The sequence below is a fragment of the Elgaria multicarinata genome, chromosome 1 (assembly GCF_023053635.1).
Source record: "Elgaria multicarinata webbii isolate HBS135686 ecotype San Diego chromosome 1, rElgMul1.1.pri, whole genome shotgun sequence".
Lineage (NCBI taxonomy): Eukaryota > Metazoa > Chordata > Lepidosauria > Squamata > Anguidae > Elgaria > Elgaria multicarinata.
The window spans coordinates 61817384-61835126 of record NC_086171.1 but is presented as its reverse complement, the minus strand read 5'-3'; the positions used below and the strand labels follow the sequence as shown (position 1 = coordinate 61835126).

General features: G+C 40.5%; 2 protein-coding genes across 4 annotated transcripts in view; one reads left to right on the top strand and one right to left on the bottom strand.

Moving 5' to 3' along the window:
* EZH2 (enhancer of zeste 2 polycomb repressive complex 2 subunit) overlaps nt 1-6537 on the top strand; it is a 60946-nt gene extending 54409 nt beyond the window's left edge. For all 3 annotated transcript variants that reach the window (XM_063129105.1, XM_063129096.1, XM_063129113.1), the window contains 7 exons: nt 417-542; nt 1937-2115; nt 4418-4513; nt 4679-4760; nt 5681-5761; nt 5869-5953; nt 6224-6537. In XM_063129105.1, the coding sequence (XP_062985175.1) occupies nt 417-542; nt 1937-2115; nt 4418-4513; nt 4679-4760; nt 5681-5761; nt 5869-5953; nt 6224-6284 (710 nt within the window). In that variant the 3' untranslated portion in view covers nt 6285-6537. The remainder of the gene's footprint in view (nt 1-416; nt 543-1936; nt 2116-4417; nt 4514-4678; nt 4761-5680; nt 5762-5868; nt 5954-6223) is intronic.
* A 728-nt stretch (nt 6538-7265) lies between these two features.
* The window catches only part of CUL1 (cullin 1), a 57117-nt gene continuing 46639 nt past the window's right edge, over nt 7266-17743 (bottom strand). Inside the window, exons 16-22 of the mRNA XM_063129056.1 lie at nt 15060-15191; nt 14336-14428; nt 13847-13894; nt 13680-13762; nt 11688-11793; nt 8579-8692; nt 7266-7792 (exon numbers count right to left, since the gene is read on the bottom strand). Coding sequence (XP_062985126.1) covers nt 7712-7792; nt 8579-8692; nt 11688-11793; nt 13680-13762; nt 13847-13894; nt 14336-14428; nt 15060-15191 — 657 coding nt within the window. The 3' untranslated portion in view covers nt 7266-7711. The remainder of the gene's footprint in view (nt 7793-8578; nt 8693-11687; nt 11794-13679; nt 13763-13846; nt 13895-14335; nt 14429-15059; nt 15192-17743) is intronic.

Genomic DNA, 17743 nt, shown 5'->3' with positions numbered 1-17743 from the left:
CACAGCTCGTGTAGTCTCCCCACTCCCCAATTCTAGAGAGCATGCTGTGATAATGGAAGGGCTTTGCACCCCTTTGGCCCACTCTGATTGAGCACAGAAGAGGCTCCTGAAAGTGGACCTCCCTCTCCAGTGGTGAAGTATGAGATCTACGCTATCCTAGGATAACACTCCCTAGGATTGTGCCCTTATAGCGCTAAATGTTGCTGGGTGATACCCAATGCAGGAAAAGGCTGAGAACATAGGAAAACTATGCAATTAAGATGCTCTGTATTCTGGTCGTTGTCGTCGTCCATTTAATGCCCTGACAAAAATATGTAAGGGCTTTTGTGGGGGTTGGGGAGATGAGAGTTGTATTTTTAATTTCTTCGATCAAATTTGCTCTTTCTAAACCCTTCTAAACATTATTTTTTGTTCAGATGGGTCATCCAATCATGTTTACAACTACCAGCCATGTGATCACCCACGTCAGCCTTGTGACAGCTCCTGCCCCTGTGTCATTGCTCAGAACTTCTGTGAGAAGTTCTGTCAGTGCAGTTCAGAATGTAAGTGATTTGTGAAATGTATATCTGATCTGAAGAAGTCAAAATGCTTGGATGAGTTGGTGGGTTTTAAGAGTTGTGGGGAATTCCCTGTCTTGTTGGGGAAGCCTTTGGGCCAAGCGAGATGTGTCGTTTTTCATGTATAGTTTGTCTTTGCATGGGTGTGTTACCCCACCCAAAATACCTTGTGCGGGGGTCCAGTTCAGATTGGGACTGTAGCACGTGGGGGGGGGGAAGGGGTCCGTCACGCCTTTGTACCTGCCATGGTCCTGGCACCTGCCCCCCTCATTTCACATTGGGTGTTGTTTAGGGATAACTGGTCTGGCTGGTGCCCTGCAACAAGTTCCCCAATCACCTGTAACAAACGGGTTCCTCAACAAATGTGGAAAGTTTGTAGATGATGGGAAATTCAAAGGGCACTGTCCTAGGGGGGTTGGAAATTAGGACAGAAAATGTGCTCTTGCTATGGTTAGTTCCAGATTTGATTTTTGTCAACGTTCTTGCTATTGGCATGTTGGAAAAAATAGGCCCTATTGTTGTGCATTTGTCCTCTCAAGGAATTCACATTAAAATAAATATGTTGTACACTCCACTACATAATGTGTTCCTGATTCAGTGCCCACTAAAGTAACATAGGGATGTAGAGGAGGACCACATACACAGGAGGTAGTTTTTTTAAAAAAATAATAATTAAAAATTCTTGCAGCAAAGTTCTAACAGATCAACCCTGTTCAGACCATTGTGGTTAAGCATTTTGAGCCAAACATTATGGCTTAGTATGTCGTGTGAACATGCTCACTAACTATTTGCTGCAAAAGGATTAGCAACCTATTCATGGCTTAGTGTGCTGTCTGAATAGGTCTGTTATGTGGCAAAATGCTTTTTAAATACCAAACATTCTGGAGTGTTTGGAGCTGTTGCATTAAAAACCAAGACAGCTCCAACTGCATATGTAGTTGCCGTGCATGCCTAAACAGCATTAAATCATAGATTTGGTATTTTAAGGTAGTGGTTTGCTATAAAAAGGGGGGAAAGTCTGACACTTTAAAGGCTAACCATTTCTTTTTTTTTCATGCTGAAATAAGTAAAACTCTTTGGCCAGCTCACACTGATGTGTAAATGAAGTTTCAGTGTACTAAGCTTATCAATTGTGAGATTGAAGCTTAATTGACATTTTGTAACTCTCCCGGTGCATGCTTCATTTTGATGCTTGTGCATAATTTCAGTAGGGTGGCTCACATGATTTAAGCACTGGTCTCATTCAATCACCAGGAAATGGGCTTATAAAGTACTGTTTCGGGAATCCAACAATCAGAATCAGGAGTTAGGTACTAGGCAAGCCTGTTTCATGCAAAATATAAAGTTGATTCAGTTTTCTGCTTTGTTCTCTTTAAAAGGCCAAAACAGGTTTCCCGGATGCCGCTGCAAAGCACAATGTAACACTAAGCAGTGTCCTTGCTACTTGGCTGTACGTGAGTGTGATCCGGATCTCTGCTTGACATGTGGAGCAGCTGATCACTGGGACAGCAAAAATGTGTCTTGCAAGAACTGCAGCATTCAGAGAGGATCCAAAAAGGTAGTTCATCTTTTTTTTAATTCATAACCGACACATTTTATCCCTGTTAATACCGAACGAAACAGCAAAATGTCTGTCTTCTATAGAGCAGGGATCCCCCAAGAGCTTTCACTGCCCAGAAAGTGAAAATGATTTCTACTTAACATGCTACTTGGAGTTACATATGATTTAGTTTATTAGAGAACCTTTATAGTGGCTGTTCCTATCTTCCCCCCACCCCAAAACGGAGGGAGAATAACCCTATGATTGCAGTAGCAAAATGTGTGAAACTGCGTATTCAGAGCTTGTATAAACTACCTGTTGACAACTCCATTGATCAAAATATTGACCCTGCTAGAATCTGGTGACACACATTTCCTGCTTGCCAAGGTAATGTCTATATTGTCACTAGCACAAGTTCTTCAAAACAGCCTGGAATTAAATGTGGATTTTCCTGGGGGTAATTTAACACAAATCTAACATGATTATGTGCCAATCCTGCCATAGCGCAGGCGGTTTCTATATTACAGCAACATTACAAATTACCTTATCATGGAAACATGAATATAATCCCTTGATGGCTTCACTTGCACTAGTGTGTGTAAATGTATCTGTTTAGAAGTGTTGTGTTTTAGCTTATAGAGTGCTTATTTTAATTACAACTTCATGTCAAACAAATAGGATTAGAGCCACGGTGCAGAACTTCAAAAGGAGGTGCTAAATCTAGCTCTCCAGGGTTTCCCAGATGGCCACTCAGCCTTCTCTTGGCCCCACTCCCCTTCCCCAACCTCCAATCATTTGATGGTTTGCTGCTTTGCTTAGTTTCTCTCCCCCTCGCCATTTTAAAAGGTTGAAATGCCTTTCCTAAGGACTAGTTACTGATAAGCTTCAGTATGCTGTTATTTTTGCCCCCCTCCCCCCAATCAATGCAGCCTGTGAGAGCTGCTCTGAAATAGAATTTGGCCCTGCGACTCACAGTTTCAAGATCTCTGGATTAGAGATTATGGCAATACACAGTAGATTTCCATTGTATGGCATGTATAAATACTCATTTTGGTGGGAAAATGAAATAAAGGCCAGTGGAAGTTTGTATACCAAAGCCGTGGACTAGTTTTCATCAAGTAAATGCTAAAATTGAAATGTGGATGTCTATGCAGCATGTGTTATGGGGACAGTTCATGGATCATTTCTGTTCAAACTAGTAATGTGCTTGCACAGGTCCTATTTATGGCAACGTGGCTTGTAGAGAACTTCCTTCTACATTTTGCTTAATAGCAAAACAGATACCGTCTGAATGAAATACTGCTCTAGTGCTATTACTTATTGGGATATGATTTTAACAGTGTGGTGTAGTGGCTAAGGTGTTGGACTGGGAGTCAGGAGATCCGGGTTCTAGTCCCCACTCGGCCATGGAAACCCACTGGGTGACTTTGGGCCAGTCAAAGATTCTCAGCCCTGCCTACCTCACAGAGTTGTTGTTGTGAGGCTAAAGTAGAGAGGAGGAGGATTATGTACACTGCCTTGGGCTCCTTGGAGGAAAAAAGGTGCGATATAAATGCAATAATAAATAAAACAGTTGCAATCCCGTCTTGCTTTAGAGCAGGGTTGCTAAGACACCTGCAGTTCCGAAATCGATTGTATTGCATAACATCATCTCATCGTTTGTGGGGCCAACCGGGAGCGAGCAAGTGCACTGCTTCCAGCTTTGTATCTGAATTAGAAAATGATACAGGAACGCGCCATTCCTCTCTTATTTGGCATGATGTGTGTATACCTCTGGGGAAAATCCCAGAGTGTTGGGTTAAAACTCTTGGGTTGTTTCCCTTGCAACATCCCAGTGGTGATCCCAAACCACCAGACATGTTCCTTGGTTGTTATCTAAACTGAATGTAAAGTGGATGTGATTGAGCAGGAGGCAGTGCACTTGCTCACTCCTGTGTGTGTTGGTTACATGCAAACTCAGTCTGTGTGGTAACTTTGAAAACTGGTATACAAATAAAGTTCTGGAGGTATTAGAACTAGTGCAAACGTTTACAAAAGACTAAATGAAAAATGGAAGTCTAAAGTGCAGACTCAACAGAAGTTCACAATAGCAACTTCTGTGGTTTAAAATTGCATTTTCTTAGCATACCTGTGATCTTCTACAAGACCACACTGCAGTGTCATACTGTTCACATGAGTATGCCATTCATGGGAACATGTGTGAGTAAAGCAGCAGTTACTTTACTGCAGCTGCTGTACCTTTTTATAAGGTGTATTTGGTTAGGGTTAAGCATTTTCACAATAGACACGTTAACTAAGACACTTTTTCTATCCGTTCCAGCATTTGCTGCTAGCACCTTCTGACGTGGCAGGCTGGGGGATTTTCATTAAGGATCCAGTGCAGAAAAATGAATTCATCTCTGAATATTGTGGTGAGGTAAGAAACAAAATACTTAATAAAAAGCCTTCAGTAGGATCAATAGACAATTTTAGCACTCAGCTGTTTTGCAAACTTACAGCTGGTAGGTTGGGAGAAAAAGAAAATGCTATATCTGCTTGTGTCACTAGGTTATCAAAGCCATCTCTTAAATTTTACTTTCAGATTATTTCTCAGGATGAAGCAGACAGAAGAGGGAAAGTATATGACAAATACATGTGCAGTTTTCTGTTCAATTTGAATAATGGTATGTGAGTTGTCCTTAACGCTTCTGCATTGTATCAGCCTGTTCACAACTCAACTTATCCCAGGGTAGGAAGCATGGTGTTAAATGCGGTTTCCAGCCAAGTACACTCTAGGTCCTCACTTGAGACAATGACTGGGTTCAGACAACATGATAATCCATGGTAGTTAAATAGTTGGTGGTTGGTTATTTAACCCACCATGGGTTATCGTGTTATGTGGAGGACAGTGTTGGGTTATTTCCTCAGACACCGTTGGTTATTTTGTCAGCCAGAGTCACAAGGCAAGAACAGTTAAAGCTATGGCTGCCGCTTTAGTCCAGCCAACAGAATAGATTTTTTGCAGTAATAGCTGATGGATGCTAGCAGGAGAACTGAGAGGGGGAGACAGGGCGGGGGATGAATGTATCAACTCAGTGTGGACTAAGTCAACGCTGATCCTAATACACACCACGGTTATTATCATGTTGTGTGGGGAGTATGGGAACTGTTGAGCTGATTATTACCCCACTGTTGACTATCCATATAGTCTGAACGCAGCAACCATATCAGAACTGTATAGAATTTAATGACCTACACCATTTTAGATGGTGTGATGAAACAGCAAGGATGGCATATTAGGAAAATAGGACAAGTATTAATTAGTGACCGAAGAATATCCACGTTTGAAAGAAAACATTTTGTAAAATAAGCCTTGCTGTAGCATTAGGGATACTTAATGGAATACAAGCAAGCTAAACTTCTACTTGTTTCAAAACATCAAGACTTCCTACCTATTGTAGTAGTCCATAGCAAGCTACAAGTCAAAGTAATGGCTGTAGTATTTTAACTGTAGCAACTGCTAGACAAACCACTTCAGTAAATATTATCCATGTCACCACTTTTCAGTCTGTTGTGAACATTCTAACCACTTTTTTAAATTTAGATTTTGTGGTTGATGCAACACGGAAGGGTAACAAAATAAGATTTGCAAACCATTCAGTCAATCCCAATTGCTATGCAAAAGGTGAGTACTTAATTTTTTACAAGAGAACAGCTAAATGAGCAAGCCATTTAAGTAGTTCTCTGTTATATTTATAAAGCTTTGCCTCAACTCCACTTTTTGTTTTACAGTCATGATGGTTAATGGAGATCACAGAATAGGCATATTTGCTAAGAGAGCCATTCAGACTGGTGAAGAGCTGTTTTTTGATTATAGGTAGGTACAACATGTTTAGTGCTAAACATAATCAAAAATCAACTTCTCATTCACGAGTGTTTCAGTATTTAGGACATCAGAATATTTTTACTTGCTAATCCTATTGACAAAAAAATGGAATGCAGAGTGTGGAATCTGGATTTCAGAAACTTCCTAACTGGGTGCAGGAGTAACTCTTTATGTTTTCTGTACTGTCTTTTGAACCGGAAGGTTTCTCATGATGGTTACCAGTCAAAATAAATTAAATACAAATTATGTGTTTTGTTTCAGATACAGTCAAGCTGATGCCCTTAAATATGTAGGCATTGAAAGAGAAATGGAAATCCCTTGATACCAGCTACCTCCTATAAAACAGCTGCCTTATCTTCAGGAGTTTCTAGTACTGTGGGCAATCGTTTTGGAAGACTGAATTGATGCAATTTGGAATGCAGAATTTGCAAAGTACTGTACCCATAATTTATAGTGACAAATCCTAAAAATCAACTTTTTATTGCCTTCTCACCAGCTGCAACATGTTTTGTACCATTGAACTTTTGCAATAATGCAGTGTGGTACATTTTGAACCTTGAATAAAGGATACTTGAACTTTGAATTTAAATGGTCTACTTCCTTTAAATAAGGGATAGGTACAAGATTAGATTAAATGTCTGTTTAGGGTGAAAAAAGCAGTGTGCACAATGACAGAAAAACTCTGGTCTCTAATTCAAATTCACTGTTCTTTGATTATTATTTTTTTAAGCTATGCAAGTTTTGGCCTGTAACGATCCTTTGAAGCTACTAGTCTACTTTGGCTCACTTCTTAAAAGGGAAGCGTGTTTAAAAAAGCTTCAGTTACAGAGACATGGTTTGGAACTAAAAATGTCTTCCTTGCCATCGGTTTACAAGAGCCAGTAAAGTTCATTTGTCCTAGTCATTACCTCTCAGATAATATCACAGAGCTATTCCAAGGATAAAATAAGGAGAGGGGATTGAAAGTGCAATCAAGGTACAACCTAACAAGCAATACAATGATTCCTGATCAGGAATCTAGTAAAACACAACTGACTTCTCGGTCACTACCAATCAGAACCTCTCATGAAGAATACTCAATAAACCTTAGCTTAATAAATTGTTTTTTCTTCCCACTACACAAAATACCAAAGGATAACAGATACGATTGTAATTTTTGAGCTTAGCAATGTGTTTTGCTTGAAGTCACTAGGAACAATATTGAAAGCAAAACAGTACCCACTTAATCTGGCTTTCATAATCATTATACCTTTTATTTACATTTAAGAAAGATAACTCATGGAACTTAACAATAAAACCAAAGCAACTTGTACAGAAATTTTTTATTTTTTATTTCACACATTAAAAAATGAAACACACTATACAAATGATTTTTCATAGCAGATTACACATGGGCCCAAGTTAGACTCTCAAAGTGCTGCCAACATGTATAAGTGCTGCCTGGGGCAACAGCTTTTTGTTGTATAGCCAATGTATTGATTTAAATGCAGTAGCATGCAACCTCCAGTGGAGAAGGTTTCAGATTCCGTTCTGTTCTTAAATTAGGTTAAATGGCATTGGTGTCCATATTTACATACTTGAAATGTATCAATCCTGAGCAGGTCTGATGTAATTCCAAGACTAGCGGATGGAAGTCCTGGTCTCAGTTATAAAAATGGAGGTCCAGACGGCAGCAGGCCAACAAGTTCCATTCTCTTTCTTTCAATCGTGTAACTATTTGAGTGTCATAGAGACAACCGCTAAAAACTGTTAAGCCAAGTAACTGTAGGTGTCCTTCTCACCATCCACACGCTCCAAGTACTCCTTCTCTATTAGAATGTCAATGCATTTCTGAAAATGGAAAGAAAACCATGGAAGGTTTGTTACTGTTTACAGCTATTCTATAAGAAAAGTTAAGAGATCCTTCCTGTGTCCTACAAACTTAAAAACATGTTGCAACAGCATGTGAGAAATAGCACTTGGATCTGCCTTCTGCAGGAGGAGCTCCCCCTTCTGGGGATCCCCCTTCACTCCAACTCACCCCATTCAACAGAATCTCCTGATTATATATAGAATTTTCAGAGGGCTGAAGGGGTTGCCATGGATCCAACCCACAGAAATATAGCACTATACTGAAGCATACACCAAAGTAGCATAGGAAATGATAGGGGACAGGCTGGAAGAAATGGCAACTCTCGTTTTGTAATAATTCTGGACCATCACAAAACCCAAATTAAATTAAATGTAAAGGGAATGAGCACAGAGATGGAACATGTTCAGCAGGCGCTCTATCTAGCCAAAGTGAACTGCTGGTTTTATCTGACCAGTAAAGATGGTTTATTTCAAAAGGACTGAATCACAGAGGGTGGACAAAAATATTAGCAACTCCTCTAGACTTCTAAAACAGTTAAACACAACATTGATCTGGGAATTTTTAAGATACTGCTGAACATTTTACACCAAAATGTGTAATGGTTCAAATCGTTCCTGGCTTTCTCTGAAAGTATAAGCTTAGTTGCCACACTATTTTTAAAAAGTGAAGCGTTACTATTCAATAACCTTGCTGCAAATGTGCATGTCAAGATTTGCATAGCTAAAAGAAAAGGCTTCTTTTCCTGTACCACTCTTTAGACAAACCTTTATTACTGGAACTCGTGGCTTGAATCTTGATGACAGCTGTGTGAGCACTTCTCCAAGCAACTGCTGATGTTTAAGAACCTTTCTCATCTTCATAATCCTTACAATAGCAGCCTAACATGCAAAAAAATACATTTTTAGGAATAGTGTCATCCTAGTCAAGCTTACCAAAGATTTCTGACCAATCACGGAAAGTATACAGAAATATTTGTACTTAAATGAAGAATGAATGCTAATCTGGGTTACAAATTTTGAACAAAAAAATAACATGCAATCTTAAGGATCTCTAAATCAATTCAACTCAATCTGGCTCATTTGCAACACACAATCTTAAATTCCTTGGTAGCAAAATACATTTATGGTGAGAGCAGTATCATTTGGCTTGTGTAAATTTGCACACAAATTTGCAATGAGCAATTCCCTCAAAGCGACAGTCATGAGATTGAAAAAGCATCTCCCACAGCACAAACTAAGTTTATAATATGGAGACCTGGCTCAGCGGTTAATGCAGGAAAAAGTACAGTCCGTTTGGAGCAGCAAAGTCTTAGTATGCAATCTGCCCATGGACAGTTCTTCATGGTCTTTGTACATCACACATCTAGGGTCTGCACCTGTGCAAAGCCTTTATCAGGAGCCTTCTATAGCTGGGTGTTTTGGCTAAAACCCTCAATGTCTCAGTGCACATGCCTGCAGTAGTTCCCACCTATTCCCTCAGTTCTCTTGCAACCACCACTGTGGCAGCCTCAAAGCCTCTTTGTTTGCTAAGAGAAGCACTCATCTTTTGCTCTTTCTCCAAGCACAGAAACAAACGTCAAATTTATGGGTCCTCACTATTACCCAGAAGGGTTATAAAATTAAGTATGACAGTCTCCCTCCAAACAGCCCTCTCAAAATCACTGCTTCTTTGGAAGTGTTGTTAATAGAAGTAGATATCCTTCTAGAAAAGGGAGCAACTGAGAGGATCCCAAAGTACCAACTTCATGATGGGTTCCACTCCCACTATTTCACTGTTCTAAAGCTGGATAGCAGGAGCCCTTTGACCAATTTGTACATGACCTCAAGCACTTCCAGATGGTTATGTGTGCTTCCATTCTTCCTCTGCTTCACAAAGGGGATTGGATTGTGTGTATAGATCTAGTTCGACATCTCCATCAACGAGGGCCATTGGTATTTCCTTCAATTTGCAATCTACTGAGGCATTCCAGTTTTGGGCGTTGCCATTTGGTCTTGCTATGATGCCTACCTCTGCGAATGTACATGGGTTCAATACAGTTCATTGCCGTTGCACCGTGGTTTTGTTTGTTTTGTCTCTGCACAAGAGGCTGATCTTTGTCTTTTTAAAGATTTTATCTAGCAGCAATTTCTGTCTTTCATCAGTCAGTGGATGGAGTGTTGGTCTTCACACACCCTCTGGTCAAACAGTTTATCTGGCAAGTCTATAATCTCGTTCCACCAATCTGATGCCTGGCACAAACATGGAATCTGCAGTTTCTGACTTCGAGCTATTCAAACATTGGAAATCGTGGACCTTGGCCTGTTTTCCTGGAGAATGGCTTTCCTTGTGGTAATCACTTTGGCCCATAGGTCCAGTGAACTTTGGACTTTGAGAGTTGATCTCCCTTATCTGACATTCAATTGTGATAAGGTGGTTTTCCATCCCAACTATATGTTTCTCCCTATAGTTGTCTCTAATTCCTATCTAAATCAAGACATTGTTTTATCAGCCTTCCCCTCCCCTCTCTTTCAACTCGTGTTGAATCTACCCTGCACACCTTGGATGCAAGATGTGCACTGGTTTTCTACACATCTTAAACAAAGTTTTTTTTTGTAAATCACCTCATTTGATCCTCTGCTATAGAAACAAATGACAGGGATTGACAGTATTGTCTCAAAGATTCACCTCCTGAACAGTTTGTACCATCAAGCTGGCTCAAGAATTTGTGGGACTTCTGGTCTTGGATCTTGTTAGAACTCACTCTATCCAGGTGATGGCTATGTTGGTGGCATCTAGTAAAGATGTTCCACTTCCAGAACTATGCCTACCTGAACGAGACAATCAACTTTTATCAGTCACTTCAGGCTGGATGTCTGCAAGGAGCTGTCTGTTCCTTTGGACTTGCTGCATAATCGGCTGTTTTGCAATAAGACACCAACCCCACCTCTGGTAAGCCTGCTTGATAATTAGCCATATGTGTGATGCACAGAGACCATGAAGAAGAAAGTCAGATTGCTTAGATGTAACTGTAATTCTTCAAGTGGTCATCTGTACATTCATACAACCACCGACCATCCCCACTTCGGTATCTACATCTATGATACTGAAATTTCCTTTGGTTTTGATGTTGCTTTCAGTGGTCTCAAAGAACTGAGGGAATAGGTGACATGCATGCTGGGACAACAGGGGCATGCACACTGGGACAATAGGGCAGGGTTTCCGCTGAAGTTATCTTCAGCTATAAAAGGTTCCTGATCAAAGCTCTGTACAGGCACAGAGCCCTCTGTGTCACTGCATAGATGACCACTCGAAGAGCCACAATTACAGGTAAGTAACCTGTCTTTCTATTAGTGGAGAGTTCAGTAGTAGCAGTAGCACACATATTTTGCACATAGAAGAGCCCACGTTCAATTCCAGTTATTTCCAGTTAAAACAGACCTCGGGCAGCAGGGCTCAAAAAGACCAGAGGCCTTCAGAAACCAGTCTGAATAGACCATACTTGGCTATATGGACCAATGGTTTGACTGGTTATGTACATTTTAAGCTTATGTCCATGAAAATAGGTATGCCCACAATTGGCACAAACCTCTGTCCACAATTTCAGCCCTGGGGACAGAGCAACTTTAGTTGTCATGGGACTCCAATTAGAATTCTCTGCCATTTAGCAGAAGACATTTCAATTCATAAGGGGTCCTTGCCACATTCCTACCCAACTTCAGCCACAAAAGAGCTGCTAACCACTTATAACTACTGTACAGCAGTTCTAAGGCTCTCTATTAAAAGCAAAAATACATAATCCTGCCATACCCAGGGGAAAGCCACAAAAGAAAGATCAGCAATATTAAGAATTTTTGTTCATGGTACGAGTTCCTGGGCCACCTGCACCAAAGTTACCTGGATCAGTAGTTTCCTGTCTTCTTCTATGTTCTTGTGTGTAGTTTCCTGCTCCTGCTTTTGCTCAGTCTTCATTGGCACATTTATATTCACCCGCAGTTTTTTGCTGCCAAGAAAAGGTTAAGCAGATAAATGGCTTTACTCTACAGGACACAAATAAAAAGCTATTGAAATCCTTAGGAAGTCTTACATTCAGGTAAAACACTGTTTTCTTGGTAGTAGAGAAAAAAACTGATCTAAACCAGGGATGGGGCTTCCCCCCACCCCCCATATTATGTACTGCATTTCCTTGAGTAATCTGTCAGGGGCAGGACCAAAGCAGCCTCAAGCAGCTGGGTTGCTCCCTTTCCTCTCCTTCCTCTCTCTCTGACAATCCCTTCACTCTCTTTCCTTCTCCATCCAGTGGGCTGCCAGGGGAGGGACAGATCACTCTTGCCAGCGCTCTCAATCTCTCAACTGCAAACACTTTTTGAAATTAGGCTGTGGGCAGTTTGCCTGCCCTAAACGGCCCCATGCACAAGCCAGTATGGCCAACTATCAGGAATTCTCAAGAGTAGTAGTCCAAAACATCTGGACAGCACCACGTTGGTGCTGCTCAATCATGTAGCCCGCTACATTCTGATCTCAAATTTCGGTCAGTGACAAGGCCGCTTCACTCCCTCATTCTACACATTACTTTGAAACTGACACACAATGAAGAAACTGCTCATGGTACATCTTAGTTCTTATTAAAGAGTAAAATATGCAAAACCAGAATTGACTGTTTTTACCAAACAACCCCCAGAATCAGCTATGCATGCTTTAATATCCATATCATGCAGATTATTTTTTTTTGCTTTGATGTAATCCACTAGGCAAATAGCCTCTTTTAACTCAGATTTTAGCTCTAGCAGCACTTCTTCTATTAGGCTAGTCTTATGTGTTGAGCTACCTGAGGTGCCATATGATTATAGCATACTCTCAGCTCACTTATAAATGGATCCATCACGTTCACTATATGCTCTGTTTCCCCACTCTTTACACATGGCAATTTGTACTACACCATGTTTAGCTTTTATTACATTTTTTTTAGTTGTGGCAAAGTTGATTATTCCTTTCCTCCGAATAGATTTTAAAATCGCTTTTAAAGACCTTTGCTTTTAGATCTCAGCTCTTCAAGACCATGCATACCTTCCTTTTCCCACAAACAATGTAAGCAACCTTTCCTTTGGGGAACTATTGCCATGGCTGGGGGGTTACCAGCACTCACAGCACAGGAACTAGAACATGGGCTTTAAAAGATACGTTTCTAACCTTCATGGTTGTATGCACAAAAGCATTTGAAAACATGCAGTTACCCTGCTTGCGAATGCAACAAATCTGACACGGATACTGAGCTCTGCAAGTTGGGGCATTTCCAGTTACTTTCAAGGTTAGTGATCAGTCCGTTACAGAGCATGGCCAGCTGCCAAGCAAATGAAAGCCCCACACTCGTATAGGATTCTCACAAAGAATAGGGTAGATATCAGTCTATTGATAGCTGAGAAAGCATTTGGGCAAGAGGCATTTAGAGGTCCCTGTGACTCTCAGGCTTCACATCCTTTCTTCCTTTGACTCTTGCAAAACTAATTAAATGCAAAACAATATTCAACGTTAAAAAAGTACTGCAACTAGAACACATTTTACACAATTTATGCCTTGCTCACACTGTCAAACTGGGATGTACGACTTACATTCCCGCCTTGACTATAGTCAAACGGCAACGTAGCAATTCACTAACGTATCTAATGATAGCCAAATATATGTATTTGGTTCAATTCTAGGAAAGTGCTTGTTCATTTGCCATGTTAATAATGTAGCTGTGTGTCTGTGGCTGAATGGGGGACTCTGACAGGAAACCTCGTTATGGAGCTTTTCAGACAATTTCTACCCACAGTCCTAAAAAGAACAAAAGCTCTGGGAACCTGCTATGGTAATGCATATATGTGGTTTAAACTACTTGATCTTCCTTACTTTTTGTAACCAAGATACAGTTTTATTAAGGTGTCTGGTTTCAACTCCACTTCATCAACATTTGCATTTTCATCTTCCAAAACCTAAGAAGAAACAATAGAAATGATGTAAGAAAATATTAAAAAAATATGTCTCACCCTCTCCCATCTGCAACCAAGAGCACTTACCAGCAACTTTGATTTTAGCAAAATCTGTAGAACCTGTGCTAAAATATCCTATAATCAGAAGGGAAAAGAAGAATTAATCCTTCATACCATTTGTAGTAAGTAAAGTACATAATTAATCTCTTTGCTATATACGCTTTGCAGCTGATGGGGAAGAAAGCGGGAACCTTCTGTGCAAAGATTGTATCAGTACATAGAGTTTTACTCTTCTGGTAACCTAAAGGGCTGCATACTCAGTGCACGACTTTAGCCGTACTAATGACTTTGAAGCCCATCTTCAGTGATAAAAGCTAGAAACATATTTAGGTTTAAAACTGAGAACAAATCTTTAAGATACTGAATGTTTCACCTAATGAAACTCTAGAGGTAAAAGAAAATAGACTTCAGGAATATAAGAAAAGCAAGAACTACCACAAGGTGTCTACTGGCCCAGAGCAAAAATAAAATTAAAATTGGGTAACTTAAGCAACCATTAACATGATACAAGCTCACCATTTTTATCTGAGTACTGTCTGTCAGCTGCTGAACTGTATAAGCATCTTCTGTGTTATACTGCAGTAGAATTGCCATCTGGAATGTAGATGCCTTTGGGAGGGAAAAGTAGGACAAAAGTTTTATTTGAATGAAAATTCAAGTGACTTGGAAGGAATTTAACTGCTCCACAAACAAAGCAAGGAAACCAGAACAAAGCCTGATCTCCTGGACTGTTCTTCGTTTCATATTTGCTGTTTCATATAAATGCCTGTTGGGAAAGGTCTTCCTATTTCCTGATCTTTCACAAAAGTGCAGGTTCTGAATCCAATCCTGCTGTTTTGCAAAAGCCTCTTTTTGCCCACAGAGTGAGTGCTTAAAGAGCTTCAGGGAACGCAACCAACAAGTTAACAGAATCTTATCTAGTCTTCATTTTCAGCCCGTTTTATCGAGTGTCAGATGCTTTCAGCCAAATCTGATGCTTTAAATGTGTAATTAAAAAATCCCTTCTGCCAAGGGCTCAGGAAGACCTATAATAAGAGTGTGTGATTTCGTAGTGTATGTTCACGGTATCTCATTAGTATAGAACTTAATAATACAGGTCCAAGCATGGGCATTAAAGAAGTGAAAATAGTATTTGGGGAGGGAGGAGGAAGTGGAAGCTTCAAAACTTCTATATATAGCATAAAAATGAATGTAGGCGAGAGCTGCAGCTCCCTTTCTACCAACACAAGGTGCACCTTACCTGTAACGTGTATCTGTTTTTGAAGCAATTGGTAACTAGTTCCCCTTTGGATAGCTGATACAACCAGGTCAATTTTCTTCCACTATGGCGACTAGCATAAAAAGCAGTAAATCTCTGGTAACTGCGTTCCAGCTGTATATTTCAAAAACAAAACAAGATACAATCACAAGTGTTAATTTCATGTTTCTAATCCTAAATACACTCTGCCTAGTTTTAAAATTGAGCTAGATCATCTTTCATTGAGAAGCGTCTTCACAAAAAAGTACATAGGAAGGATGAAAGGCACAAACAACTGGAAAGTTCTCCTGCACAAGCTCTATTAAAATGAATGGGAGCTGTGTGAAGTACAGTCATTCTCTTGCACAGCTTTCATACAATGCAATAAACCTGATTATGAGAACTTCCCAGGGGTCTGAGGTTTAAGAACTTTCACTTGCAAAGCAGTCAGCAATAGTACCGGAGCGTAGCAACAGATAGGGCCAAAATGGTGCCACCAGTGATGGGTTCTGCTTAACCTCTGCAAATATTATTTTGGAAAGCAATGTCTGATGAATATCCAAAGTCACAAATAGTTCCACACTGACCACAGTGCACTTTTGCTGCATTATTTGGGCTGTGTGTTGCCTTGCTGATTTGTGAACTTCCATGTGGATACAACTTTCATTTGTTGTGGCTCCTGTGTCACAGCAGAAAGACTGTCTTCAGCTTGTATTAATGAATTCAGGCTAAAAACAAGTTTCCTTCTTTCTTTCTTTTATCTCTCTCCCCCCGCCCTTTCCCTTATTGTAGAGATTCAAAGCTTGCCTATTGAAAATACTTTAAAACCACCCTTCATCCTACCACGCCAATATACAAGCACCATAAAAACTAAAACATGTCATAAATGCAGTAAAATCAGAAAACTTAATAAAAACAAATCAGAGGCATAAAAAAAGCAGAAGAGACTTGAGCATAAAGCAGCTTAAAACTAAAATGCCCGAGCAAAAAAAAGAAGAAAAGAAGAAAAGATTTAATCTAGTGTCAAAATGATAGTATTAACTGCACCAGTCAAGCTTCAACAGGTAAGGCATTCCAAAGATGGGGAACCACCACTGAGAAGCCCCTCTCTCTTGTATACAACAAACTTCTCTTAGTAAAGAAATCTAGGGAAGGGACTCCTCTGAGGATCTTAAGACATGGGCAGGTTGGTATAGGAAGAAGAAATCCCTTGCGTATTCCAAGCCATTAAGAGCTTTAAAGGTAAACACCACCACCTTGAACTGAACTCAGAAGCAAATATGCAGCCAATTTTTCTCTTCAAGAATTGGTGTAACATGATCCTATCTGGTGGTACCAGTTAAAATCCCAACATCTTTATTTTGCACTAACTGAAGCTTCCAAGTAATCTTCAAGGGCCGCCCCATTACATTAACCCAGTCAGGAGGTTACCAGCACATGGCTCACTGGCCAGACTATCCCTGCTCCACACCAACAAGGTCACCTGAACCTCAAATGACAATGCTGGACCGAGAAGTAGCACTAAAGTATTCCTAAAGGGCCTAAGCTACATAGCTGCTTTTTCATGGGGAGTGCAACCCTATCTAGTACAAGTTGTACACCTAATTCCTGGACATAAGAAGCACCTTCCGACAGCACCTCTGTCTGGTCAGGATTCAGCTTCAGTTTTTTGGCCCTCATCCAGCCCACTACTATTTCATGCACCAGTCCAGCACCATAACAGCCTGATGTCAGGTTAAGTGTCATTGCCATACTGACGGCACTTCTCTCCAAACCCCTGATGACATCACCTATCAACTTCATTTAGATGTTAAAAAGCACAGGGGACAAGATGAAATCTTGAGGGAACCCACAGCATAGAAGTCATGAAGTTGAACAGAACCCCCACAATACTATTTTCTGAAACCAACCCTGAAGGTAAGAACGGTGCCACTGTATCACTGTGCCTTCTACTCCAATTCCACAGCACCCATTCTAGAAAACACCACAGACGTTCAATCATATCAAAGAGAATCACGAAAATTAATAGGGTTGCAGTCCCCTTGTCCTTCTCCCAATACCGGTCATCCATCAGGGTGACCAAGGCTGTTTCAGTGTCCAACTCAGGCCTGAACCTAGAATGAAATGGCTCCAGTTAATCTGCTTTGTCCAAAAGCGCTTGGAGTTGAACTGCCACCTTCCCTTCTCAAGCAGTAATAATATTCATCACTGGGCAGTAGTTATAATTAGTCTCCCAGGTCTAAACAGAGCTTCTTAAGGAGGGGCTACACAACTGTAGTCTGTAATGCTAATACACAAAGCATTAACCACCTTGCAAATAAGCATTAACTACCTCTTGGACCCACTCAGTCAGCCCCTTGTGACTAGATGTTAATAGCCAAGACATGCAGGAGTCAAAAATACAGGCGGTTGGCAGTATTTGGACATCCAAACACAATGTCCACATCCTCAGGCCACAACTGAAATGGATCTCATAACATCAGAGTACATGGTGCTTTGAACACCTCTGCAGGAATTGTATTAATAACAATGCCAAGCACAAGGTAAATTAGATCAATTTAACCCTCAAAACGCCTAGCAAAATTGTCACATCAGTCATCCGAAGGGATCTCCCACTTCCCCAAAAAGGTCTGATTATAATATCCCATTTACGACCCAAACAAGCTCTGCAGGACAGCTACTTGAGA